General features: G+C 39.4%; 2 protein-coding genes across 2 annotated transcripts in view; one reads left to right on the top strand and one right to left on the bottom strand.

The window, feature by feature from the left end:
* The window catches only part of acadvl (acyl-CoA dehydrogenase very long chain), a 41029-nt gene extending 24271 nt beyond the window's left edge, over nt 1–16758 (top strand). Inside the window, exon 21 of the mRNA XM_036597707.1 lies at nt 16574–16758. Coding sequence (XP_036453600.1) covers nt 16574–16673 — 100 coding nt within the window. The 3' untranslated portion in view covers nt 16674–16758. The remainder of the gene's footprint in view (nt 1–16573) is intronic.
* A 2065-nt stretch (nt 16759–18823) lies between these two features.
* Nucleotides 18824–23783, bottom strand: zgc:194312 (uncharacterized protein LOC794943 homolog). Its single transcript, XM_036597673.1, has 2 exons — nt 22397–23783; nt 18824–19284 (listed from the first exon to the last, which is right to left on the bottom strand). Exons 1-2 carry the CDS (start codon nt 23320–23322, stop codon nt 19224–19226), a joined length of 987 nt encoding a protein of 328 aa, XP_036453566.1. The 5' UTR covers nt 23323–23783; the 3' UTR covers nt 18824–19223.
* Between the last annotated feature and the right edge of the window lie 3311 nt (nt 23784–27094).

Genomic DNA, 27094 nt, shown 5'->3' with positions numbered 1-27094 from the left:
TAGTCACTCATTTCCCTGCTGTATTTGTCTTCATCCGTGTCCTTTTTTTTTTGATTATTCCTTTTTCCAGTGGCCCTCCAGAGAAGAAGTTGGATATCAAGGCATCGAACACCACAGAGTTTTTTGAGAACATGTGCGTGCCTGTTGAATGTATTCTGGAGGAGCTTGGAGAGGGATTTAAAGTGGCCGTGAACGTCCTGAACAATGGACGCTTTGGCATGGCACTAGTACTCTTGGGAACCATAAAGTGTGTCATTGCCAAAGCGATGCACATTACTCCACTGCTGCGCTCCCTTCACTTGCTTCCTAATGGCAATGGTTAAAACTCAAACTGTACCTTGAGCCCTTCGAGCTTCAAGTACAGCTCGGCTTGACCTGTTTTCCTTTAAGACGCATGGAAGACAAGCATCAAGACTTTTCTCTGTCCTGGCACCCAGGTGGTGGAACTCCCACTGGCTGTCCGAACAGCAGACTCTCTTGCGGTCTTCAAACACAGATTTTTTACAGCACTTAAGTGAGCACTAAGTTAAGTACTTATTGAAATATATTCAAATGTATTGTATTGCGCTGTGTTTAATTCTGTTCCTTATCTCTAGGTATCAACATAGGCTTTTGTTTCTAGAAATATCTGAGCTCAGGGCTAGCCTTCTCTCTAACCTATTTGTAACTAGCAAAGACACTTTCTGTGAGTAGACAACAAAGTACTTTATGTCAGTCGCTCTGGATAAGACTGTCTGCTAAATGCTGTAAATGTAAATGAGTGTGTAATAATCCTCCTGAGCTCCAGTTTTAGTGTGTAAAGTGTTTGCTTTTATGTCCATAAAAGTCAACTGTTAATTATACTATAATTAAAAATGAAAAAAATGCAGTTTCTTATGTTTTTCCTGTATGGCAGCACATAGTAGCTCACAGGGCAAGTCATTTCTGTATGTATAAACGAGGTAAGACCGGGTCTGGAGTGGTCCCAACCCTACGGTGTGTATATTTAATGTGCATGGTTTGAATTATGTACATTATAATGAAAATAACAATAATAATAGTAATAATTATAATAAAATAAAAGTAATAATAGTGAATTGGATACAGTTAAATTTTGTGCAATAAAAGTACCTATATCAAACATGTAGTAACATAAATGAAATGCGTTTTTTTGTATTAAAAAGCATGATATTCTGAAAAAGCACAACCAGGAAAGTAAGAAAAAAAAAACCACCTGCAGCTGTGCTGCAGCGAAAAACATTTTTGTGTGTGTTGAAAAAGAAATGACTTGTGTTCATTATGCATTCATGAGGTAATGCAGCCTTTGGCTGTAATTGGACTGTGACCACAAAAAGCAAAATGAACATTTACATTTCTCTTTCTTTACTTCTGTATCAAAACTGTGTGTTGTTTTGTGGTGAAAACCACAGTAGTGTTTGTCTTGTGATCTTTGTGTATTGTTACACCCCTACCATGTAGTCAGTTGTTCTTAGCTTGTCTGTTATGTTTAACCTTCATTCTCGCTCATTTGCTTTCATTTCCTCATGTCTCAGTTTGTCTAGCATGTTGTTTTTCTGTCTTTCTGTGTTTTGCCACATCCCCCCCTCACCCATATCACCCTCACTTCCTCTGTTAAGTAGGCCTGTGCAGGGAAATTCCCAGCATACATTACACAGGGTGATATTTTAGTTATTACCAGTTAACAACATGCTGCACTGTTCTTTCTGTTTCTTTTTTCAAGCTCTTACTAATTGTGATTTCTTTTTGTCTCAGAGAGAAGTATTTAGCCCCCAACACGCTTTTGTAGGTTGTTATCTCACAGGCTGTGAGAGATGTAATTAGGATAAGGACTTTGCTGCCTATAGGCTGGTGCCCATATACACCTTAGAGTTATTACAGTAACAGTCGCCCTCGGTGACAGTAAGAACAAATTTACCACCGTTTTAAAAAACTGTCCTTCATTTATTAATTTGTTTCATGTGTAGCATCATAGTATTCTCACATGTAAACATAACTGAACTTTTAAACATGTTGGGTGATGTGATATCCTACATTAATACAGCATTTACTGTACCTAGCATGGGAATATGGTCACGGGGAGGCTGAGGAGGCCAGCATAGCATGCCGGTACAAAAAGCCACCTATATTAAGGCGCAAGTTTTCGGACTTCCTGAGACAACTGCATCAGATTTAGATATCAGACAAAACAGCTTTGGGTCTCAGGAGAAACAAAGTCATGTCTTAGGTTCTCATAAAGGGAAAAAGTCCTCCGACACAAAGACAAATTTAAGATGACCACACTAGCACAACTTTTTACTTTATAATTCTGTTCTTTTATTTGACAAATCTAAGCTTCAATGCATGCTATCACTGTGTTTATTTTCATATTTTTTTAGTGTTGGAGATTGTTACAACATTTTTGGAACGCAAGAGCAAAAGTGGAAATAAAAAAAAAGAGGTACAGCAAAGATGGCTGCTGATTTAACTGTTCAGTGCAGTGATTTTCCACAGTTATCCGAATATGAGGATTCTGCCATCGGCACAGGTCTTCCTACTCACCTGTCAACAGACAAGTGTTCATACACTGTGAAACAAAGTCTGATCTGCTTATGTATTAGCTTGAGATGATCCAAAGTTTGTTGAAGGTACACTGACAGACATAAGAATGAACAGAACAGATGAAAAAAAGAGTTTTTTAAATGAGTTTTAAATTGTAGATCTGATTTCAGAGAACCAGCTTTATGTCCGAGAACGAATGCATTTCAGAAGCATCAGAGTCAAATTATTTTGTATAGAAATGGAACAAATAATAAACCACCAACACAGTGAATACATATAGAAATATATTGAAGCATATTTATTATAAGTAAATGGCAAAGACTTATTACTATTCATAAACGTTTGCAAAAACACCTTTTACTCCCCACACACACATGCCCCCATGAAACCAGCCAAATCTTACTGCCTTCATTGCAGTGTATACTGGTGGCATTACCATTCTCTGGGGGTGATTTTCAGTACTTCAGTACAGAAATTGTCTTGTGTTAAATTATAGGAAGTTTAGTAGTGTACTAAAAATCATGAAAACGCTCAGAAAAACATACTAAACTGTCAATGGGGTGGTATCCTCATGTCGCTGGGATGGTATTTGCTCAAGAGTGCGTTTTCAGTACTTTTAGACAAGGAACATAACTGTATTATATATATTATATTCGGTTGTTACATGTTTAAGCACTTACTCCAAACACCCTGTCCTGACTCAGGCTTATTTTATTTTTCAATTGAGATAGGCCCCTTTCCACTGGGAAAGTGAAGCCAGCAAACTTTGAAAACTCAAGTTAAATGATGGGGCCTTAACAACAGTTTGGTACCTTTTTGAGGGTAGATTTACATCACTGTACCTAAAATGTACCTGTTTAGTGCCCTTTTCTCTGACTGTGTAGGGCATCTTAAAAAGAACCTAATGGGCCCTTCTGCAGTCCAGTGACTTGACATTAATGCTGTTAGAAATCTGTAACACAAGCTCAAAATGCCACTCCATACTGAATTCATATTGCTTGAGTAATGTTGCTAAGAATACGGAAAAAGATAATAGAGAGTTAAACAAAAACTGGAGTTAGCTTCCAGAAATGGCTTTAAAAATACTCATTCAGAGGACAACAGCTCAAAAATGAATGCATGGTTTTATTGTTTATTATTTTTTATTTTTATTGTTTACCATTTTTTAATTAGTGATTTTTTTTAACAGTAAAGTTTGGAGCTCTCTTAAAGGCACGCTCTAAATGGGCTCGAGTTAGAGACAGATACAGATTATCTGAGATTAGGGTCTGACAAGTAAACTGAGTGTTTTTACCACAAACTCCAGCACAAGTTAACCTCCTTCTCAATTTCAGCATTCAGCATGCAAACTGTTCTTGTGTTTATGAGGTGCTAAACGTGCATGTTGAGTGTGGTTTCCCTGCGCAGGGTTCCGATCAGGCTCAGTGGCAGGAGGAAGAGATTAGGCGTGATCTTAGGTGTTGTTTCTCACCACACTGTCACACACCATGAAAGCAAAGGCGATGAGCAAGACAAACAGAGAATTGGCAAGCAGTTTTAGTCTCGTGCCATTTAACCATCAGCGCATGGTCTGTGAGACCTCATTTAGGCCTTTATGTTTTAGCCTTGTTATCACATTGCTAGAATCTGAGTATGAGTACATTTCAGTACTAACAAGACCTGGTAAAGAGACACAAACTAAATGTTTAAATTATTCTGCAAGAAATTGCATGATGAAATAAAAATAATGGTACAATATACTACATAAAGGTTGATATATGGGAGCTTATTCATCAATTGTAGTGAAGTGATATTTTGGATGGGATTTTTGTTTTGTGTTTGGTGAAAAATTCCCATAATCTTTAACCCTTCAGTCTCAGAAGACCACAGCATTGTACCTTTTCCCCCCAACATAACTGAAACTCATCACATGCTTAATAATTAACTGATGAGTTTATCATTTTTGAGACAGATGTGCTGGAAGTTAAAAAAAATATATGTAACCAGTGGTCTTCTAAGATTTCTTATCTTTCTGTTCTCCTACCATTTCTCACCCTTTCCCTCTCTCCCCTCAGGTGGACCACGCTGCCAACAGGACCCAGTTTGGAAGTAAGATCCACAGCTTTGGAGTCATTCAGGAGAAGATAGCTAGAATGGCCATGTATCAGTATGTTACAGAGGTGAGCCAGGCTAATCTTCTCTCTAATCTTTATTTTTTTTGCCTCTGACCTACTGGCAGAAAAGCCTTGCTTTGCAGAGGTTTTTTTCTGCTGTACTGTTTTGATAACTTGCTGACAAATGGAATCAGGTGTTTTCAGTGCATGAAAATCAACATATTTGGGACATTTTATGAAATATTAGAGGAAATAGAAAGTATACACATAGAGAAAGTAGTGATGTAGCATGTTATACATGACCTTCAGCTAGGGTCACACAATATTATAGTGACTGATACATTATTTGCTGATAAATGGAGAAACACAATTATTATATTATACATGTGTGTGTAAATCCTTACAGTTTATATTATATTTATTATTTGATGTTTCTCCACCTGTTTTTAAATATGCCACCTGTGTTCTGATCACCCTTATCTGTTCACAGTGTAATCCTGGACAATGAAAGATTGATCAGGTCTCATGCTGCCCCCTGGTTTATTATTCCACTGTCCAGGATCTTATTCCTGTACTTTGTCTTGGTAAGTGTACTCATGTAAAGCGAGACAGTGATACAGAGGAAGTGGAGGTTTCTTCACTTTCTAAGTGGTTGCATCACATGAGTGAATATTATAAAAAATGCTCGGTTTGAAGCACCTTAGCCCCTCTGCCATTTCCTTTAATTACTCATGAAATTCATGCTTTTTTCTTGTCTGTCTTGAAGATTTCTAACCTTTTTATTTTCATCTCTTTCCTGCCCCTCTCTTCCGTTGAGTGGTAACATGGACAGTGGAGCAACAGATTTCCAAATCGAGGCGGCCATCAGTAAAATCTGTAAGTGCTCACATGCACGGTGTTATCAGGAATTACACATGCATGAATGTAATTTTAAATCAAAGTATATTCATGTGTCATAAAAATTCAGTGCAGAAAGTTCAGCATCATGCAATAGACTTAACACTTTGTCAACTTCTATATGGAAAACAGAATGGCAAAATTACTGATAATGTTATCATAAGGAGAATGACTGTGCTCGTTATAGACATCTTCTAGGAACATACTGAGACCTCTGCATAGCGACTGAAAACAGCATCAGTTGTCCTCATTTATTATCAGTTCTTGTTTTTGTTTGAGACATTATAGCATGTCGGTAAAAAGGAAAAAAAATGTGGTCTATTTCTTTTTCGGGAAGTGATGTGGAAGGTGACAGATGAGTGTATTCAGGTTATGGGCAGAATGGGGTTTATGAAGGTTAGTTTGCGCTATAAGTGAAGGTAGGTGAACTAAATTATGCTTCCTTTCAGTCTTCTACCAGTATACTGTTATAAATAATATAAATGACTTCAGTGTACTTACTTATCAACATGGGAGCTCTTAGGCCTGTGGGAGTTTGACATACACAGTATTGTACCGGTCTGTATTCTATTATGCATTTTTATACATAATTTGAATGCAGCGTCTTTTACTCTGTGTGAATGTTTCATGATGAATCAACCAAAAGGAAAGCTATATTTGAATAAAATCTCAGTACATTAAATGACATGACAGTAAGGAATGTTTTAAAAGTTCAAAGTTAGGTGACTCAAAGTTGGCATTTTTTTTAAATATCAAGTTGTTTTCTGACAGAAACAGTGTATTTTTTCTGTACCAGCAAATATTTGTTCTAGCAGGATCTTCCACTTCATTCCAAGTTGAATGTGTAAACAAGGATGGGCGTGTGATGATCTTCAGTGACTTGATAGTCTTGTGTTCGGTGTTCATGGATGCATTAGAGCGGTTTTACTTACCTTTTTATTTGAACTAATTTACTTCCAAATCTGAGTTTTAAACTGGACTGTTTTCTCAGTTTTTGAACTATATCTTGAAACAAACGCAGCATCATTATTCTACTAATGTTTTTAACGCAATAATCTCATTTCTAGCGTGAACAGATGTAGATAGTGTTAGCCTTCACACACTCCCACATGAGTTACAGACACTCAAGTGGAAAGAGAAAAGTCTTGAAGGTGGTGGAAAAAGAGTGTAGGTGTCGTGTAATAAAAGCCCACAGAATCTCGTGTGGGTTAAGAAGGCAGGAGCCAGTGGTGCTAACCACTGAGCTCATTGTATCTCCAGAACATGTGAAAATGTGGGTCATGCTTTGCATACGATGAGGGTTGCACAGCCTCTGTCCTGGCCTAAACGTAGCACTGTGCTAATTAATTTGGTCAGACAAATTTGTTTGCAGTGAGCAGACAGAAACTAGATAGATTGAACTGCACTCAAACCTGCAAATTGTAGAAGTTTGCAGCGTTTAAACAGAAGTGAGCAGCCGGTCTAGATGAATCAGCTAGTTTATTTGTAGAATGTGACATTGCTTGTTCCTCTTCATATCTGTTTTCTTTGTGAAACTGTCTCACAGATATCAGAACCAGTCAGCACATTAAAGCAGAACTACCCCATGTCTATTAAGCCCCTACATGAAACAAACTGGCCAGTTCCTAACAAGACTAGGCAGTGGTTGCTGACTTTCATGCTGTGAGAAGATACCTACTGGTGTTTTCAGTGTTGAGCTTCACATTTATCACAGAACACAGCCTCTTTGGATACACCCACTGAACTGATAATGCTTTAAACCTCTTTGCCAACCTATATTCAGTGTTAAGATCAGTAGCATCAGCAAAGTTCTTCCAGAATCCATTGCCTGGTGTTGGTTTGTTGACAAAAACACCAACACTGCATTGATTGCATCATATTTCTAGAGAAGCTGTGGCTGTGCCGGCCTGCAACATACTCAGCCAGTCCTACCATGCTTTTTAGTCATGTTGGTTTCTTAAATCCATCTCATTAAGCGTGTTAACGTCTGTTCCTAATCCTAATTTGTCAGAGGAGGAACAAGTAATCCAGCTTGTCTGTTGGTCTATTCATTATGACATATTCTTTCGATGTAAAGAACATCTGGTCATTTTAAATTGCCAAAAAATAAAACAGCAAGATAAAGGTTTTGTCATGACAGGAACAATTTACAGAGCCCTCCAGTTGGCCCCATTGTCATCTCAGAGTTAAAACAAAAGTTTAGGAAGAAGTACCATAACATTAATGCCAGAAACCTCACTGATACTAAACAATCATTACCTGAAAGGAGAAGAAAGTCTGTTTGTCAATAATTCTCATAATACATTCTACCTTGTTGAGTGGATTTTTTTCTGGTACTGTCAGAAACAAAACAATTAGGGTCTGAAACTCATTGTGTCCTTAAGGACTGCAAAAAATTCCCATAAGAACCTCCCCCTCCAGTTACAACCTGCACTGCAAGAAATAAACACTGAATTTAAGAACAAAATAACTTAATACTCGTGAAATTATCTGTCCATGCAGCAAAATAATTTTACTTGAAAAGACCTCTTAAAATAAGTTGGTTCCAGTCTAGAAATAAGTAGACTTTGATGAGTGTTCAAAGGTTTGAAATAAGTAGAAAATACTGGTTTTAGATCACATTTCTTGATCAGACACGCAACATCACAGTAGTAAGTAAAATACACTGAATATCAGGAAATAATTTAATTCTAATTAATTATTCTAATGTTTGCATTCTTAATTTTAGCACACTAAAATGCCAAGGAACAAGAAAATGACTTGGAAATTACTTAATGCTAGTGGAGTATGATATTGCTTGAAATAAGTTGGCTCATCTTGAAATAGGTAGTCCTAAACCCATATTTAATTTAAAACTAGTCCTTAATCTCATGGCATTATATCTTAAAACAGGAAACTAATTTTAATTGAAATCACAACCTAGACTGGTCGTGAACTTTTAGTCAACATTACAACAAACGGAACTGGAGGGCCAACACAGAGGCTGTGTACAGGAAGGGGATGAGCAGACTCTACTTTCTAAAAAGGTTCAAGGTGTTTAATGTGTGCACCAAGATGTTGGTGATCTTCTACCAGCCTGTTGTTGCGGGGGCTGTCTTCTTTGCAGCAGTCTGTTGGGGAGGCAGCATCAGAGGGGGAGATGCAAAAAAGCTCAACAAAGATCAAGAAGGCTGGCTCTGTCTTGGGATGCTCACTGGATGGTTTTGAGGTGTTGGTTGAAAGGAGGTCACTTAATAAACTCACTGCTATTCTGAACAACACATCACACCCCCTCCATGACCTACTGGTCAGACAGCGGAGCACCTTCAGCAACAGACTCATTCAGCTCAGCTGCAGCAAGGAACGGTACAGGATATCGTTTGTACCAACAGCGATCGCACTGAACAACACCTCATCTCTGTGCCGGGACATTATTGTATACTGAGCCCTGACAGGACAGGCTCACTGGGCAGCAGCTGGACATTACATTACATCTCTCTACTCATATTACTATGCACTGCCACTTTGTTTATACATCTAGACATATTTCATATTGCACTGCCACTTTGTTTATACATCTAGACATATTTCATATTGCACTGCCACTTTGTTTATTTGTCCATAAATATTGTACATTACACTGCCACTTTATACATCCATAAATCCATCTATCTATCTATCTATCTATCTATCTATCTATCTATCTATCTATCTATCTATCTATCTATCTATCTATCTATCTATCTATCTATCTATCTATCTATTGACAGTTGAACAGAAGCAGGCAGGCCAGTTTAGCACACAGACTATTTCATCATTTACAATTAATGGTGCCTTCACAGATGTGCAAGTCACCCATGCCATGTGCACTAATGCACCCCATCATGGATGCTGGCTTTTGAATTGTCTGCAAGCCAGATACAATTCCTCTTTAACCTGGAGGATGTGGTGTCCATGATTTCCAAAAAGAATTTCGATTCATCTGACCTTTTTTTTTTTGCCTAAGTCCATCTATAATGACCTTGGGCCCAGAGAATGCGGTGGCAATCATGTAGTGATTGCCACAGAATCATGTCTGTTTTTAATGCCACCTGAGGGCCCAAAGATCATGGCCGTCCAGCGTTGGTTTTCAGCCTAGTCCCTTGAATATAGAGATTTCTCCAGATTCTATTCATCTTTTAATTCTATTATGTACCGTAGTTGATGACATTCCTAGGTTCTTTGCACATTATTCTTGATTGTTGCACTGTTTACCTGTGTAGTCTTTCACAGAGTGGTGAACTTCTGAAAGACTCAGCCTCTCAGAGATGCTCTTTTTATACCCAATCATTTTACTGATCTGTTGCCAATTAACCTAATTAGTTGTGAGATGTTCCACCATGTGTGTTCTTTTTTTTTAAGAATTACACAACCTTTCCAGTCTTTTGTTGCCCCTGTCCCAGCTTTTTTGAAATGTGGTACTGGCATCTAATTCAAAACGAGCATATATTTTTCAAAAAACAAAAGTTCCTTTCCCTGAACTGAAGAATCAATGTTTTTGCTTAAAATGTAAAATGCTTATGACTTAAAATTGATTTATTTCTTCACTGGAGTAAAGTGCTGTTAAGATAATCACTTGCAAATGTATTCTTGCGTTTGTGTGGGCTAAGGACAATAACTGAAGCGATATACAGACTGTAACAACTGTTAGTTTATGCCTTTTAAAGCCTTTTTCTCCCTCATACATAGCTGTTAAAGTAAACAGAAAATGTAAAAAGGCTGAATAACAACGTATAGCTTAACGTTATGTTACCATAACATCAGCGATGCAATCATTTATAACATGGGAGCGATGAAGAAACATTTAGAAAATCAATTTTATGCGACTACTAACAGAAACATGTTCTATGTGTTTATAATCCTAAAGCTTGGGAGGAAACAAAAAGCAAACAGGACTTACGTGCTGTCTCGCTGCCCTCTTGACAAAGTGCTCCGGGTTGTGTTTGCTTCAAGTGTTCAGAGAACCCACATGCTTTGACTTGGCACAGCCAATCCATGATATGCAAATCGATGTATTTCCGTAATCGGTGATGAAGATGAGTCACACACCCAGCCCTATAGGCCCTTTTCACATTTCCATGTTCTCACTTCCTTCAGTTTCTGTTAGCAGGTGATTTTGACTTCCGGTCGAACCAAAACAAATGGTACAATCCAACTTTAAGGTGCTTTAAGGTTCCTTAGTGCCACAACTCCGAACAAAAAATAGCCGTACCTGATATTTCATAGACCTCTGACCAAACACAAGCGATTAAAATGGATCCAGTCAATCCAAAGGGTAAAGGGTTAAAATTTTAGAGTAAATGCTGGCGTTCATGTCTGCAGGTGTCACTTTGCTGTGAGACTCCTTCAGGTTGATGGTGCAGTACTCTGCTGTTTCCTTTGGAATAACTTTAAAAAGTCCAAGATTCAACGGTCTGTTTAATCAAGCACATCCACGCGGCTTGGAACAGATGTTAACAGCCAGTATAAGGAGGAGAATGAAATTGGCTCCTCATTCCAATTTCCTTTCCAACTTAAACGATGCAGGAGTCACCTTAAATGGCAGGCACCAGAATGTAACTATTTAAGGTGGAAGAGTATTAAAATGAGAAACTGACTTCAACTTTGTCAGAGGAAGTCTGGCAGTTTACTGATATTGCAAAAATAGCTTGGCCTAACAAATATGCAGATTTATACTCATTTGTTGCTTAGTGCTTGTAGCTGATGTCTTTGATTAACTTGGTGCCACAACACTGCAGCCACAGCTCTCTCTTCCTTCCTAACCATGACTGTTTCAAACCTGTACTTGGTGAGTTTGGTCATTGTTCCTCATTGATGTGTATGAGCTGGCCCTCACTATCACCTGTCATTTAAAAGTACGTGTACATATTAAAACATTAATTATCCACCTGACAGGTTAGCTAAGTTAGTTCACTAGGTTGGCTACATTGACTGGCTGTTAAAGTAAAATTCCTTGAAAGTCAAAAATGTCATTTTCAAAGAACTTTATTTTTCTTGGTGTGTGTTCTGTGTATGTTTAGGTTCTTTCAGAAATTGGTCTACATCACTGCCTGAGATATGAGGAAGGTCCTCAAGACAACTTCTGAAGCACCTTACTTCCTTGTTTTGAAACCACCAGCAGGCTAACCGGGTGTGTTTTTACCTGTGTCCATTGATATTTTGTCACTGAATCTGTGTCACTAAAAACAATTGTTTTTTGAGTAAAAGAGAATGGTACAAATTGGTACTCTAGCTAATATAGGCCTAGCTTCTTTTACCAGTAAATGACTCAGTTTTAAGATTTCCTGATTAGCTGAGTTATACAAGACAAATTCATGATCAATTTAAGAATATACTATGATAGAAACTAATAAATAACTAAAGATTATTAAGGTCCAAGCACGTAGTTGTATTTGTTGGAGTTTATCTTCTTCTTAATATTTTTCTTCTAAAATGAATTGCCCAGACAAGACCATAAGTCCAAAAGACATGAAACTTGGTCAATAGGTAATAGTCCCTCCCACTACTCAGGCGCATGACATAAGCCCAATCAAACCAAATGTTTCAGAGACAAAATTCATTCTGGAATAATACATAATTATTAAAAAATGCTATAATTTGAGAAACCTTCATCCAGAAAAATTAAAACCCATGCGGCAGGAAGTTCTGAGGTAGCCCATCAATTTTGGTCTGCATACATCCTTAGGGGGCACTATAAATGCTAAATAACTGTTTCTTAGCATCTGTACATCTGATTCAGCTAAAAGTTTGCAGGTAGCATCTATTAGACAAACTATAAGTGAATCTCTGAGGACAATTTGATACATTGAAATTTATGGCCACCATCAGCCAATCAGCTTTCAGCAGGCATTTGACAGGCTTAACATAGATCAATCATTATGAAACTTTCATTTCTAACAACCAGTGAAGTTTTGGTCACTGGGGGCACTATTCATGAAAATCAAGTATTTTTATTTATGATCACATACCCATTTTCCTATAATGTAGTACAGTGTTTTTGCAATAACAGATGTGTTAAAAAATGCTTTTTTCAGTTTTTAACTGCTTGAGAATCACACTTTTTGAACTAGTCTTTGATCCTAACTTTTCAAAATTGGTCTAGAAATACTCTGTGACCTCTCTAGGTAAATAATTATTTTTTAAAAATTGACTTTTTTACTCATCATGGTCTCGCTCTATCAATTATTCACTGTGGCCATGGTGTGCAAACTTAAATTGCAATAACTCATCAGGCATTGATCTAATCATCTCAAAATTAGAGATCCTTGTATACATTGAAACTCTGATGAGGTCTGCCAAATTTGGTCCAGATTGGCCTTTGGGGGGCGCTTTAGTACTCAAAACACTCAAAATCATAAAAAATGCTATTACTATGTTATTACAAAATCTACTGATAAACGGTTGGTGTCATGTGATTCAGTTTACTGACCTAAATAACTTTGTAATTATGACATAAATTGCACTGCTTGTCTGGTATTTTGACTCATTCAGTGACTACAGCTTATTATACAAAGGTCAAAATGTCAGTCTGAACAAAACTTGGTGAACATCTTTGTTGAAGGTCCGTGATCAATTATCCTAACACATGAAGACCTTTTGACCAGTTCTGACCCACTTTCACTTAGCTCCTCTATGCCTAAAGGGCCCCTTCCGGGTGTATTGGGCCTCACTATGGTATCAATATCAAAGAGTTAAACATGGAGAACCAAACCACTTTGCAAACACAACTATGACAGAAATGTTATCATTACTTGTACTTTTGACATCTACGTTAACAATCTTTTGGATGCTCTACAAACCTGTGTAGATCATTACATATCAACATAGAAATGTATAATGTTTGAAGACCCCTGCTCATTGTTTATGGCAAATAAAGGCCTTTTGATAAACTCTGACTTTCTTTTCAGTTTTTTCTCTCTACTTAATAAATAAGGATCAAACTGCATTAGGCCTTTTTAGATCTAATTGAGATATGAGAGTCTTCTGTATCTTTGAGGGCACCAACGACATCCTGCGACTCTTTGTGGCATGTAATGGCTTCCAGGTAATCAGGGAACAGATACGCTGACAGGAAAATGAGCAGCTGGTACACATTTCCTGTACAACAGAAACTGTTGGGTGTGAAGATGTCTGGTTGTTGACAGCTGCTACTTTTAAGACTGTTTCTCTACCACCAAGCAGTTGTGTTAGTAAACCTAACACAAGTTATGGTGAGGCTGTTGTAAACCTAACATGCTGAGGCAGTTGTGAACAATAAAAGCAATTATACTGAGGCAGTTGTAAACAGTTAAAGCAGTTATACTGAGGCAGTTGTAAACAGGTAAAGCAGTTATACTGAGGCGGTTGTGAACAATAAAAGCTGTTATGCTGAGGCAGTTGTAAACAAAGCAGTAATTCTGAGGCAGTTGTAAACAAAGCAGTTATGCTGAGGCAGTTGTAAACAGTAAAAGCAGTTATGCTGAGGCAGTTGTAAACAAAACAGTTATGTTGAGGCAGTTGTAAACAGTTAAAGCAGTTATACTGAGGCAGTTGTAAACAAAGTAGTTATGCTGAGGCAGTTGTAAACAAAGCAGTTATGCTGAGGCAGTTGTAAACAGTAAAAGCAGTTATGCTGAAGCAGTTGTAAACAGTAAAAGCAGTTATACTAAGGCAGTTGTAAACAAAGCAGTTATGCTGAGGCAGTTGTAAACAGTAAAAGCAGTTATGCTGAGGCAGTTTTAAACAGTAAAAGCAATAATTCTGAGGCAGTTGTAAACAGTAAAAGCAGTTATACTAAGGCAGTTGTAAATAAAGCAGTCATGTTGAGGAAGTTGTAAACAGTAAAAGCAGTTATGGTGGTGTGGCCTGTTCCCTTGTTGTTTCATAACAAATTAAGGAGACAAAAGGTCAGACGTTGAGTCATAGTGTTGAATATGCATTTGGTTGCTGTTCATGTGAACTCTTAATACCAAAGAGGTGTCAGTGCAAGTGAAGGGGGCCATTATAAGGCTGACAAACAAAACAAACCTATCAGAGAAGTAGCAGAAATTTTAGGAGTGGTCAAAACAACAGTTTGGTACATTCTTACCAGGAAGGAAATACACTTTAACTCAGCAACACCAAAAGGCCTAAAAGAAGACTGAATACAAATAAAGTGGAAGATCCTTTATGCTGCGGCTGTTGTAAACCCAAAGAGATGATATGCTGAGTCATTTGTAAACTAAAGGATCTGATATGCTGAGTCATTTGTAAACCTTAAGAGCTAATATGTTGAGTCACTTGAAAATCTAAAGAGCATTTTTGCTAAAACCTCAATTAACCCACATTGTGTTCAGTACTGGGCATAAGATAAAGACTTGCCTTCATGTTAGATAAATATCCTCTTGGTTTGTAGAATGCAGATAACCAGTTGAAGAGTCTACAGAAAACTCTGAAGAATTCACTCGGCAATGCTGGCTTGCTTTCTGCGGAAATCACCAAACGGGTCAAGAGGTCAGATACCTGTCCTCACACTGTTATATGAAATGTGCCTTTATTATATATAAAATTTAAAAAGATGAGAAATTAAGGTGAAAGAAACTCATAACTTTCACTCCTTTTCTCTCTTTTACCATCTTACCCTCGTCATCCCCCTGTAAGAAGGCTGGCATAAGTACAGACAGAGAGCTGGTGAGACGATACTGAAAATTATTACACAATTTTTTGAATCTTTTAAGGAGTAGTCGAGTTTGATGAGCCATCAAATGCAGTGCTGATTTAGCCACATGATTTTAGTCAGATGCATGATTATGGTCATGACCACATGCGTCTTTTTCAGTGATTCAAACATTTGGTCTCATTTGTCATAAATTTTTACATGCAATCTCTCTCAAGAACCCTGTTTAAAAGCTTTTTAAGCTGTTATTTAAAGCTGTTTTTTTCTGTCTCACCAGACCGTTAAAGCCATTAAACAGTTAGGTTAGGTCATTGAAAGACTACTTCTAATACATGGCAAGAGGATCATTGGTGAGTAAAATGATCTTCTGGTTTCAGGTTTTCTGTTTAGCCCCCATCGGTGATCTAGGTCGTCATGGTTTGTGTTAAATGAGATGGCTTGTGGAGCAGAGCATTTACAATCAAGTAGTCTTCGTTTTACTATAGTTTGGTATAATTCATTTGAGTTATTAAAGCAGCTCCTGTCTCAGAATCATCCACGGGAGGGTGCAGTTTAGAAAAAAGTCCCACTGCATCACCGTTACATATACCTGACTGTAATTGTCATCGTTTATGGGAAATGTTACCGGTCTTTCAGAATGTAGAGTATACATATAATGCATGGGCAAAGGATGATCTTGCAGTTTTGTGGTGCAAGACTGATTTCCGTTCTTGTGTCTTAACTAATCTGACTTGTCAAATTCAACTTCCTTATCACATACTTATCTCGCACTTTTGCTTGTGATTAATGTTTAGCATGATCACTGTATTTTCCCCATTTCCTTTCACGACTTTGATGTTTGTGTTTTTACAGATGAGCAGTTTGTGCTGGAAAGAGTGGCAAACTGTGCCATTGACTTGTATGCTATGGTTGTCAGTCAGACAGTCTCTTGCACATACCTACACATACACCGTCTAGCACACTTTGGAAAGCCACAGATCAAGTTGAACAGAACGCTATATTGAGTGAAGGTTGCGAAACACATACAATGTGAAAGTAAAGAGTGGCTATGGGTGTGTGCCCCTCCCCCAGGGCCAGGGCATAAGAAGATGCTGTGTGAATCCTGGTGCACTAAGATCAGTGTCTACTCACCCCTCATTGTTTGCCTCCCTCTAACGTAGGTTAATCTGAGAGTAGAGTACTATGAAATATGAGGAATTTTGAGGTCTCTTTAATGTATGTACTAGTAATATAGACCAGTAAAGACGATGGATGCTACCTACACAAGTGCAACCTCATTTCCTCCCATTTGTTCTTTTCTTTAAAACTTTTATGTATCTTTTCCTCAAAATAATGGTTGTAAATATGCACATTGAATCTTTAACTCCTCATGTGGGTTAATCAAGTTCCTGAGGTCAGGCACATCCAAGCAGATCTTCAAGAACCTGCGTGCCATTTCCTCAGCTGTGGTGGAGAATGGAACGGTGGTAGCCCCCCATCCTCTGGGATTCTAAAGACAAAATTAACCTTTTCCTCCAAACAGTTGATAAATTCCATACTCTAATCTTCTTTCAGCCAGTTATGTCCATCCATACTTTTTATGATTTTTCAGATTGATCTGTGCTATCAGCTTGGGTGAGTGGAAGGAGTTGTATTATACCGCCACAAAAATGCTTAAATGTTTCAGTCAGATTAATACGTTAGTTTGTAAATTAACATCAGTTGTACAAGTTGTGTTGCTAATGGGTGGAATTGAAAAGAAATTGTGAATGTTAGAAAAATAGAGTTAATATGAGAGTAGAGTACTATGAAATCTAAGAAATTTTCAGGTCTCTTTGATGTATATATTAGTCATATAGACCTGTAAAGACCAAACTGCAGAGAACAACTGTCACAATGCCTTAGCAAACTGAACCAGAAATGTACCTAATTTTCCTAATTCACTTTGAGGCCTCCTCTTGTTTGGATATGGACATTGTTATTGCCTCATAACATCACAGAATTCATAAACGGTTTCCAGTGCAACAGGAAGCGTTTGGGTGTTTTATCGTAGGCTTAACAGGAAATGTCAAATATCTTTAGTTGCATAGAAACCAAAGTGCAAATGCTCATATTTGAGGGTACGCTGCACTATGACTTGATTCAGGGGACTATAAATTCAGCTACTTGTTATGCAGGTGCAAGAATACCTACACAAAAAGGGGGAATTTTGAAGTTATTTGTAGGTTGACTCAGTCGTGTGCATTATCCTTTTCTCCTGTAGAAAGCCTGCAAGTCCTCATGGTGTAGGTAAAATCAGTCAAATGTCAGTCAGCTATAACCATTACCATCATCTCTGATGATAGATTAAGCTGATGACTATACTTAATACATAAATACATAGTAGTAAATAGTAGAACACACACACACACTGAAACTGAAATCAGTGAATGTTAAAATGCATTCTGTGCTTACCGTTTTAATGAACAGTGATTGTGAAATGCTGCTGTTAACCCCCTTTAACTTAACACAGCTCATTACCTGCCTTTCATGTTCAGCACATGATGCTATATTTTGTTACTAAATTACTTTAAAATAGACAATTAAACATTTTTAAATCATAAACATGTAATACATTTTCAGTAGTGTATGTTCTGTCATTGAGTGAGGAGGTTAGGGTAACTTTTGGCTGGGCCAAATCAAACGTCCTCACAAGCCAACTTTGGCCTGCGGCACTGATTCAAATGAATAAACACACAATATCGTACATCATTGTCAAATCTAAACAATGACATAAACGATTTGACTTTTTTAAAATAAGAGTTTGATGTAGTGTGAGGTGGCACGGTGGCGCAGCGGGTAGCGCTGTCGCCTCACAGCAAGAAGGGCCTGGGTTCGATTCCCGGCTGGGTGACCAGGGTCGTTTCTGTGTGGAGTTTGCATGTTCTCCCCGTGTCTGCGTGGGTTTCCTCCCACAGTCCAAAAGCATGCAGTCAGGCTAATTGGACGTGCTGAATTGCCCCTAGGTGTGAGTGTGTGTGTGTGAATGTGTATGTCTGTCTGTCTGCCCTGCGATGGACTGGCGACCTGTCCAGGGTGTATCCTGCCTTCCGCCCAATGACAGCTGGGATTGGCTCCAGCACCCCACGCGACCCAGAAGGATAAGCGGTTTAGATGATGGATGTAGTGTGGAAATGTTGTTAAAGTTCCAAAACACACTCCTCACTCCCCACACAGTCAACATTTGGACACCAAACTGCAAAAACAACTGTTTGGAACTGACATCACAAAACACCAACATATTAACATGTATCTGCCTGTTTTACCTACAGTAGGATAGCTTCACCCATTCACACTGAAGTTATAAGGAGTGTTTTAGGCTGCACTGAAACAATCCTTATCGGCACGGTAACAAAAATAGCCTGTTTAATTCTAAGGAATAAAAACAGGTTGGAAAATGGTAAAATAAAAGTAATTATGGCTGGTTTTGGTACATAAAACCACATAAACATTAGGAGTAGGGGGAAAAGCAGAAAAATTAAACATGAGAAAAGTGTAGCATGTGGGTTCTTTAAGAACGATTTTTTCATTCGTGAGAATTTTGGAGATGTGAGAATTTGTTCTGACAGCAACACATATCTACCAGCAAAGCAGTCCATGGGAACAATAGAAACACACACAGAAAGCAATTTAAATTGGGTTTTAATATATAAAAGACACTGTACAAACAGTTACTATTCTCAGAAATTCCAGTAGAGGAGTCCAGACAGAACGCCAAAGCATCCATGGAGATGGAGCAGAGCTTTCTAGGGGAGAAAGGTCTAATGAGAAAAACTGTAGGCTTTCAGCTTTGCTCCACATAGCTGCCACTTAGTTGAACATGAGATTGTTCAGTCCATAAATAAGTAATTTCTCTGGCCTTTTAAACATTTCACAGTTCAGTTAAGGAATAAGCTTTCTTTAAGATTGTTCGGTCTGTAAATAAGTCCATCCTCTGGTCGTTTAATCTTTTCACAGTTCGGTTAAGGAATAAGCCTTCTTTAGGTGCATTAAAGCAATCAGTGTCCATTCTCCATGCACAGTGTTCATACAGTCGTCTGTGATATCTCCCTCGATAGAAGCGTCTCTGCTGTCATTCTTCTTTCCCTGAAACATACACAAGGATGTTTTGTTAGGTAATTTTGGTCATGATTATTTGTAATTATTCATGCTATTAATCATGAAACATGCACTAACAAAGTCTCTGGGTTAAAATTAGTTTGTTAGATGTGGCTCTGTGGTCTTGTGGTGGGGTTTCCCACTGTTCTAAAATGAACATGTTTGAAGGGTGGGTTGGCAGAGAAGTTGAAAAAAAAAAAACAAAGAAATGAGACAGATGCTGGCTACTGTATGGGGAAAATGCTGTTCTAATATGAAACCAAAATGGCTGTAGAAGCCTGCCAATCTGAAACTGTCAACTCGGTTGAGCTAGAAGAGGAACCGTTTTTTGGAAGACTAAATGAGGCTATACATACATACACACACACATATATATATATATATATATATATATATATATATATATATATATATATATAATATTTGTGGTTTTGAAATCTAAGACAACTGATATAGACGTGCATAACCAAAATAACAGAACATATTCTCCCAGAAATCCACTTCCTATTACTGTTCTGCTCAAGTAATCAGGGGTTTAGGAGCACTGTTTAAAAATGATAAAAATGACTCGATACTGATTCCAAGTAGCACTTATCTTTCCCCTTGCACATTTTATGAAACCAGCTCTGGCTGTATAGTAGTGACTCATGACTTCACACTCTGCATGTGCTCTACAGTCTTCAAACTTTCATGATGTGATCATGCACACGCACACAGGGCCACAGTCTGTGTGACAGAGGGTAAGTCCAGGGTAATGGGGAACATGCATGTCATAGGCCTCAGATGATAAAGCTCTGCTTGTATTTAATTTCCCACTAAAACTGCTTTTTCTTATTTAACATGTTTACATTTCATTTTGCTCATTTAGAAACCTGACAATCAATCAGTTTAACTGATCTCCCACAACTCACACTGTATCTACTCCTGTACTGGCATTAGCTTATTGGCATTTTTTCTGAAAATTCACGTTACCGTAATGTGCAGTATCTCTTTACTTTAACATTTTCTTTGTTAGCTTTAAGGATGTGAACCAAAACAACAAAAAATATTCTGTGACACAAATAAAAACATAAACCTCAATGGCGATCACTGTGTTTCAGAGGTGAGATAAAATTGCAAATACTAGATTTTTAATAGTTAGCTTTAAAATACTCAGCCCAAAACAGAATTCAAATTGTAAAAAGAAAGTTATGGAGAAAAACGTTATTTATCCAAAATGGGTGAATGTACTTTCAGCCATTATAGTTCAGCTTTGTGGAACAGCCTAATGACCTACAATCTGCCACCATTGTATCTCCTTTTGAAACCAAACTTAAGACGTCAGGCCATTACTTAGCAAATGATATGTTTGTTCCAGCGTTCTACAAAGTTTGTTTTTACTTTTGGAGTTTTATTTGGTTAATTTTTTTTTTTTAATAATGCTGCTTTCCCTTATATATATTTTCTTGTCCATTTTTCTCCTTTGTGTAATTTTATGTTTTATTTCACTGAAGCACTTTGGGCTGCATTTTATGTATGAAAGTACCTGCACTGGCCGTTGTATCTGGAGCACTACAGAGTCGAAGCAGCAATATCTTAGGCCAGGGGGCTCCAGTCTTATCTGCAAAGGGCTGGTGTGGATGAAAATCGGGTGTGTTCCTGCTCGTTTTAATGAAATCTAGCAGCCAGCTGACCCTTTGTTTATAAGACTGGACATGTCATAAGCCAAAAATGTTTTAGTTGTGATAGAGTGAAACATTAACTCATATGACTTGAATTTTACCCATTTGTCTAGAAAAATGAATCATTCCCAGAGACACTGAAAGCAGTAAAAATTCTTAGTGGACACTTTGCTTTGTAGGCACGCAATTACTCACTGTAGCCCATCTGTTGGACAAGGTGCAAAAAACATTAAAAAATTAACCTCTTGGACCCCCTGAAGGTCTCAAAATCAAAATTCTGGGGGGAGTCTCCGAAAATAAACTTATTATGACCTTACACTCTGTTGGGGGGAAAAAGTAAAATATAGCTTCAGGGAAATTCCATTGTTTAGCTGCTTCACCCACAATCAGGGAGCTTGAGTCTTTGGTGGCACTGTATCAAATTGGTTCACCTAGTTGGTCCTTATGCCACAGCATAGTTTCTCAAGAGACTGGTGAAATGAATGTATTGTTACTCATTTCTCAAACCAAAGACAGAAGAGATGCTTAAGATTTCAATTATTGTGTGGAAGACCGCATTACCAGACTAGAAAAAAGCATTTCCAGAAGAAGAATTTATTGCCACTGAAGGTGCCATCAACACTGCTATGGTGAGTGAGTTAGCAGCCAGCCAACATGGGAGCCCCCCCCACCCGCCGAATACCAGGGGGTATTTAGCATAATGCTGTTAGGCACAGTTTATCTAGACCATCTATCAAAGGAAAGGAACCACCACAGGACCACTGCTGACCAGGTGTTTGTTTAGACAGAAGTGGCATCAACATGGTAGTGGCATAGTAGTGTGTGTCACAATGGTATGAATTTTTAACATGCAGTAGCATTGATGGGGTTTATAAACACTGGGCACTTACAGATCAGTTTATTAGAACACACTCCCTTGTACCTCCAACTATACTTATACAGGACTTGTGGTTCTAAACAGAACCATTGCCTTTACCAGAGAACCCTTAAAGAACCATCTATTTAAGTGTACACCACCCTGTAGCCTCACCCCCAACTTTATGAAGTAACGAAGGCCTTCTGGTATGGAGCAGCTAGAAGACCTGAACCCCCCCAGGCTGGTAGATCTCCAGGACCAGGACTGGGCACCCCTGCCCTAGCCTTTTTCTGTGTTAAGTTTCTGACCACAGGGCCACAGCTTGCTGGATATTTTTGGTCGGTGGATCACTCCCAACCCACTAAGGGGTGTTAAAAACCCAGTAGTGTCACACACACTACCATTCCACTACCATTTTGTTGTCCCTGGATGGTCCACCACTCAAATAACATCCTATGGTGGACAAATCAGATAGAGGGTGCTTGACCAATGACTGAATGCCTTAACAGGTAGTTGCAGCTACATATATAAGACCTTGTTGTGTTACTGCCCAGATGAACGCTGGAGACTGTGTATCTCCTACCTTTGCTGTCTTCTGTGAGGACGGACCACCCCGACTGTCCACTCCAGGAGGCTCTTGAGCTTACAGTTCAGGCGCGGGAAGCGGTGTCCCACCTGTTCGAGCAGCTCCTCTTTGCGCAGTCCGTACACGACGGGCGCAATACACTGCGCCAGGCTGAAGAAGACGAAGACCATGACGGCGAAGCGCTCCTTGGCGGCGGGGCTGAGCAAACTGTATCTCGTCAGCACGTACAGTGCGAAGTTCACGAAGTTGGGCAGGATGTAGACAGCCAGCTGCGTGCCGTGCAGCGCGATGGTCCTGCAGGCCGCGCGGTTGCGCCGGTTCAGCACGCCCAGGCGGCGCCCTTCCCACAGGATGCGCGCGTAGCTGTACAGGATCAGCAGCGTGCACGCGGAGATCAGCAGGATCTTGTGCACCTCGCCGCCTTTCAGCGTGTTGCGGTCGCATAAGTCCAACTCCGAGGCCTTATTGTGCACATTTTTGTAAAGGCTGAGCGGAATGACGGCGGCGAGCGCCCACGTGAACGCTCCCAGCAGCCACGGCCAGGCGCCCCGGCTCGCGCAGCCGTAGCGCAGCGGGAAGCAGATGGCCGCGTAGCGGTCCAGCGCCATGGCCGTGATGGTCAGCAGGATGCTACAGGCGCTCGTGGTTAGCGCCGTGACGAGCGCGGCGCACGAGGCGGCGGGCAGGCGCGCTTGCAGGTCCGCCTGGAGGTAGAAGGCGAAACACAGGGCGAAGTAGACGGACGCAGACACGAGCAGCTGGAGGACGAGCACGAAGCGCGCGTGGCCGCGCAGGCGCGGCTCACGCACGATTGTCCAGCTGATGAGCAGGTTAAAGACGAAGAGGATGAGGAAGGCTGCCGCAGACGCCCACACGCGCACGCACACGTAGGAGTCTGCGCCCTCCTGCGTGATGTTCGACATCGTCTCGTTCAGCTTGAATCAGCCTCACGAGCCATGAGATAGTAAGAGTGATGAAAAAACAGCAATGTATCCATTAGAAGGTCAGCAGGGAGCAGGGAGAGCTCATGTGATCATCATGCCGTTTAGAAAGGGTCCGTTTGCCTCGTTTTCCTCCTTTTCTGAGCTCTTCTGACTTTGTTTTCCTCCTCTTCGAAGACTGAAGCTCCGGATCTGAACAGCTCTGCTGTGTGCAGCTGCTCTTTGAGGAAATGCTGTGCGCGCGCCTTGCCCTCTTCCTCTCGCGACTGTGTGTGTGTGTGTGTGTGTGTCTGTGTCTGTGTGTGTGTGTGTGTGTGTGTGCACTCTTAGAAAAAAAATTGCACTAAACTGTCACTGTGGTGGTTCCCCTCAAGGGTACATCTTCAGTACCAGTTAGTTAGGAGGCATTATTGTACCACATTCTGTTGCAGTCATAAGTTATATAAAGGGACAAATAAACCTGGGAAAAAAACTAATTTAAGGTGCACAGTTGGACCTTAAAACCATTGTTGTACCATTTAAGTACATTTACATTGTTTGTACCTTAATGAATGAACAATGTACCTGCACAGTACCCTTTTTTCTGAGAGTGTGTGTGTGTGTTTGTGCGTGAGATTTTTGGGTCCAGCGAACTTCTACAGTGGTTGACAGTAGTACATGTACTCAATTACTGTACTTAAGCACTTTTTTCAATTCACTGTACATTTATAAGCCCCAGAAAGACATGTGTACATTTATAAAGTATTTCCATTTTTTCTTCTTTCACTTTGTCACATTTCACAGTATAATACTGTAGCGCCCACTAATGGATGGTGTTGCCCTAGAGGCTCTGGAGGCTCTTGCCATGTGAAGGGTCATGCAAGGAGTCTCATGGGAGGTGCGCGCTTTCCAGAAAAGGGACTTATTATTGTTGTTTATATCTCCATTTGTTAGTGTAAAGATGTGTGTGTGTGTTATTTGTGTTATTCTGCTGCGAGGTATGATGCTGGTGCCTGCGAGAGGAAGGCAGATGAGGGTATGACCCCCAGCGTGGGAGCCGGCATTGCGGAAGGAGAGGACACCGCGCCAGGTGGCATCACGAGCTGGGTAAACGGAGGCCTGCCGAGAGGTTCAGTGACAGCCACGGGCTGTGGCTAGAATGCAGCGTGGATTGCAGATGGCTAATTGCGCTTGCTGTCACGCACAGCAGAGTCAGGGCCCCAATGCACACGAGCGGCATTCATGCCAGTGGCAGAGTAAGTAGATGGTGGCTGGATGGAGCACCATTGTTGCTGCCATTGTCCCCAGCTGTGCGGGACTTAACGCAGCACACCGCGGGGAGTTCTGCCATGCACGGAGGGAGCCGTGGCGGCAAAGATGCTGCCCTGGGCATAGACTGGGGCATTTGTGCTGACTGGGACTGCTTGTGCCGAAGGACGGCTATGTACTGGCTTGTGTGAGCCATAGAGGCTCTGGGGGCATGGGCATGTGAAGGGCTGTGTGAGGAGGCTCATGAAAGGCACATGCCCTTTGGAAAAGATTGTTTATGTTGCTGTTTGTTAGTGTGTTACTGTGTGTATGTGTTGTTTGTGTCATTCTGTGCCGGGGGGGTGTGGGTGTTTTGTGTTGCGGTTGGTCACCATGGGGTGGAAGTCTACAGCAGCTATTGACTTCCCCCGTGAGATCAGTGCTTTGTATGTGCCTTTCTACTGGTGTTTAATGAAAGAGCACTTCCCTGTGCCTCTGTGTCTTTCTTTACTCCAACGCAACGCTATCTGATTGTTTTACTTCACTACTTTCTGCAAGAAAAAACTTGTTTTTCCATAACATGCAAAAATATATACTGTGGCATCCTACCACTGGCTGCGCTTCTGTAGGAGCACGGAAGGCATGGTCATGCTAAGTGGTTTGCAGATAATGAGGGGGCAAAGATGGAATGTTCCAAGCAGATTGGGGATTTTCAGCTACAGGGCAAAAGATCTGTTATGCCTTCATTTACCAAAAAAAAAAAAGACAGCAAAAAAAATGAGGTCCTCAGTGTGAGGCAGCTACCAACCTTTACCTAAATGAGCTGACACATTCACAAATGACATAACACTGCTAAATCCTCAATGTCAAACCAAACCAGAATGACCTTTCTTTTTTTAAAGAAAAGAGTTTAATGCAATAAGTACACTTTGTTAAATTCAGAAACTAAGTTGCAAAAACAGCCCTTTTGGGTTTTTTTTTGTTTTTGTGATGTCACAGAGCTGGGCAATAAGACTATACTGATTGCTATTTTGATAAAACATGACAATATGCTTTTATGAGTATATTGTGGATATCACCAGTCCTTAAAAACACTTCCCAACTGCATGTTTGATTAAAAAGAGAGCAGAATTATTCCTCTTTTATTGATGCAACACGGTGAGTGAAATGTTTGATGTTGAAGTAATTGGATTCATAGTTTTTGAAGGTGATTTTAAAAATGTGTATTTTAAAAGTAATTTAAATGTGGCACTACTCCTATCTTATCAGATGTCAGAAAAAATAAAGAATAAATATCGTGGCACACTCTATAATGTAAAAACTTACTAAAATATTGTGATATTACGTTTTGCCATATCTCACACCTCTATGATGTCACTAAAACCAATGTATTTACATAAATCAATTTATTCTCTCATAATTTAATCCCAGCAGCCAGTAGTTTGGCTTCACCCACTCACATTAAAGTTATAAGTAATGTTTCATCATGGACTGCTTTTTGAATCAAGCACAATACAGGGCAGCCAACCGCAGAACAGAAGTCCTATATATATCAGTCCTAATGGTAAAAAACAGCCTGTTTAATGCTAAATGATAAAGTGAGGTTGAAAAATAGTTATGTAAAAATGAATTACAACTTTTTGGTACATAAAACTTCATGGTACTTTTACCTTTTACTTATGCTAATTACATTTAAAAGTAATTGCACTTTTGTATGTTAATGGAAGCACTTTTTTACTCTCTACTTTCACTTAAGTATCGGATTTGTGAACTTTGTCTACTACTGAACTTCTACTGGTAAGTTAACAACAACAACAACAATAATAATAATAATAATGGTATCTTCTGTAAACTTAATTTCAAGTTCAATAAGACAAACTTTTTATTTTAGTAAGTCAGCCTAACTTATCTTTTAGTTGAAAACATATTTACAGTGTATGTGTGCAAGTGCAGACTTTGTGCAGACTGTGAAGAACCCTCAGGTCCACAGTCCTGTACTCAGGGGGAGGCCGTAGTCTGTAGCGGGCCAGTAACTTCACTTTAAGTCATAAAAACATCACCTCAATCTTTGTGGTACCATATCCCAAACAACGTATTTAGTACGGTTTGAGGGATTGAAAAGTGTAATTTTGAGATATCTAAAATTCCTGAAGATTAAACCAGAAAACATAAACTTACTATTTCAAGGAAAGGGTATGACCAAATATGCAATGCAATTCCTATCCCATTACTTCAAATGACACAAAGCAGTCTGTGTTTTTTTGTGACTGTACTTTCTTTGCTTTCTCTAAGGGTTGGTGATGGTAATTTGTTGGACAAAAAATTAGACAATAGAAAGTTTTGTTTGGTTTTCAATGAGAAAGTTCTGGGAATTCATGCTTTGTAGGGGATAATATAGCGGTTCTTTTAAGGCGGAAGTGCTTTTCCTTTTACCTAACATGTGCTACTGTGTCTAAAACATAGTATCGGCCATAAAGACACATATTTTTAAATGAAAGATTTAAATTTGAAGTGGATCCTTGCATCA

This window comes from Colossoma macropomum, unplaced genomic scaffold (genome assembly GCF_904425465.1).
Source record: "Colossoma macropomum unplaced genomic scaffold, Colossoma_macropomum, whole genome shotgun sequence".
Lineage (NCBI taxonomy): Eukaryota > Metazoa > Chordata > Actinopteri > Characiformes > Serrasalmidae > Colossoma > Colossoma macropomum.
The sequence above is the reverse complement of the archived record's forward strand: the minus strand, read 5'-3'. Positions and strand labels throughout refer to the sequence as shown.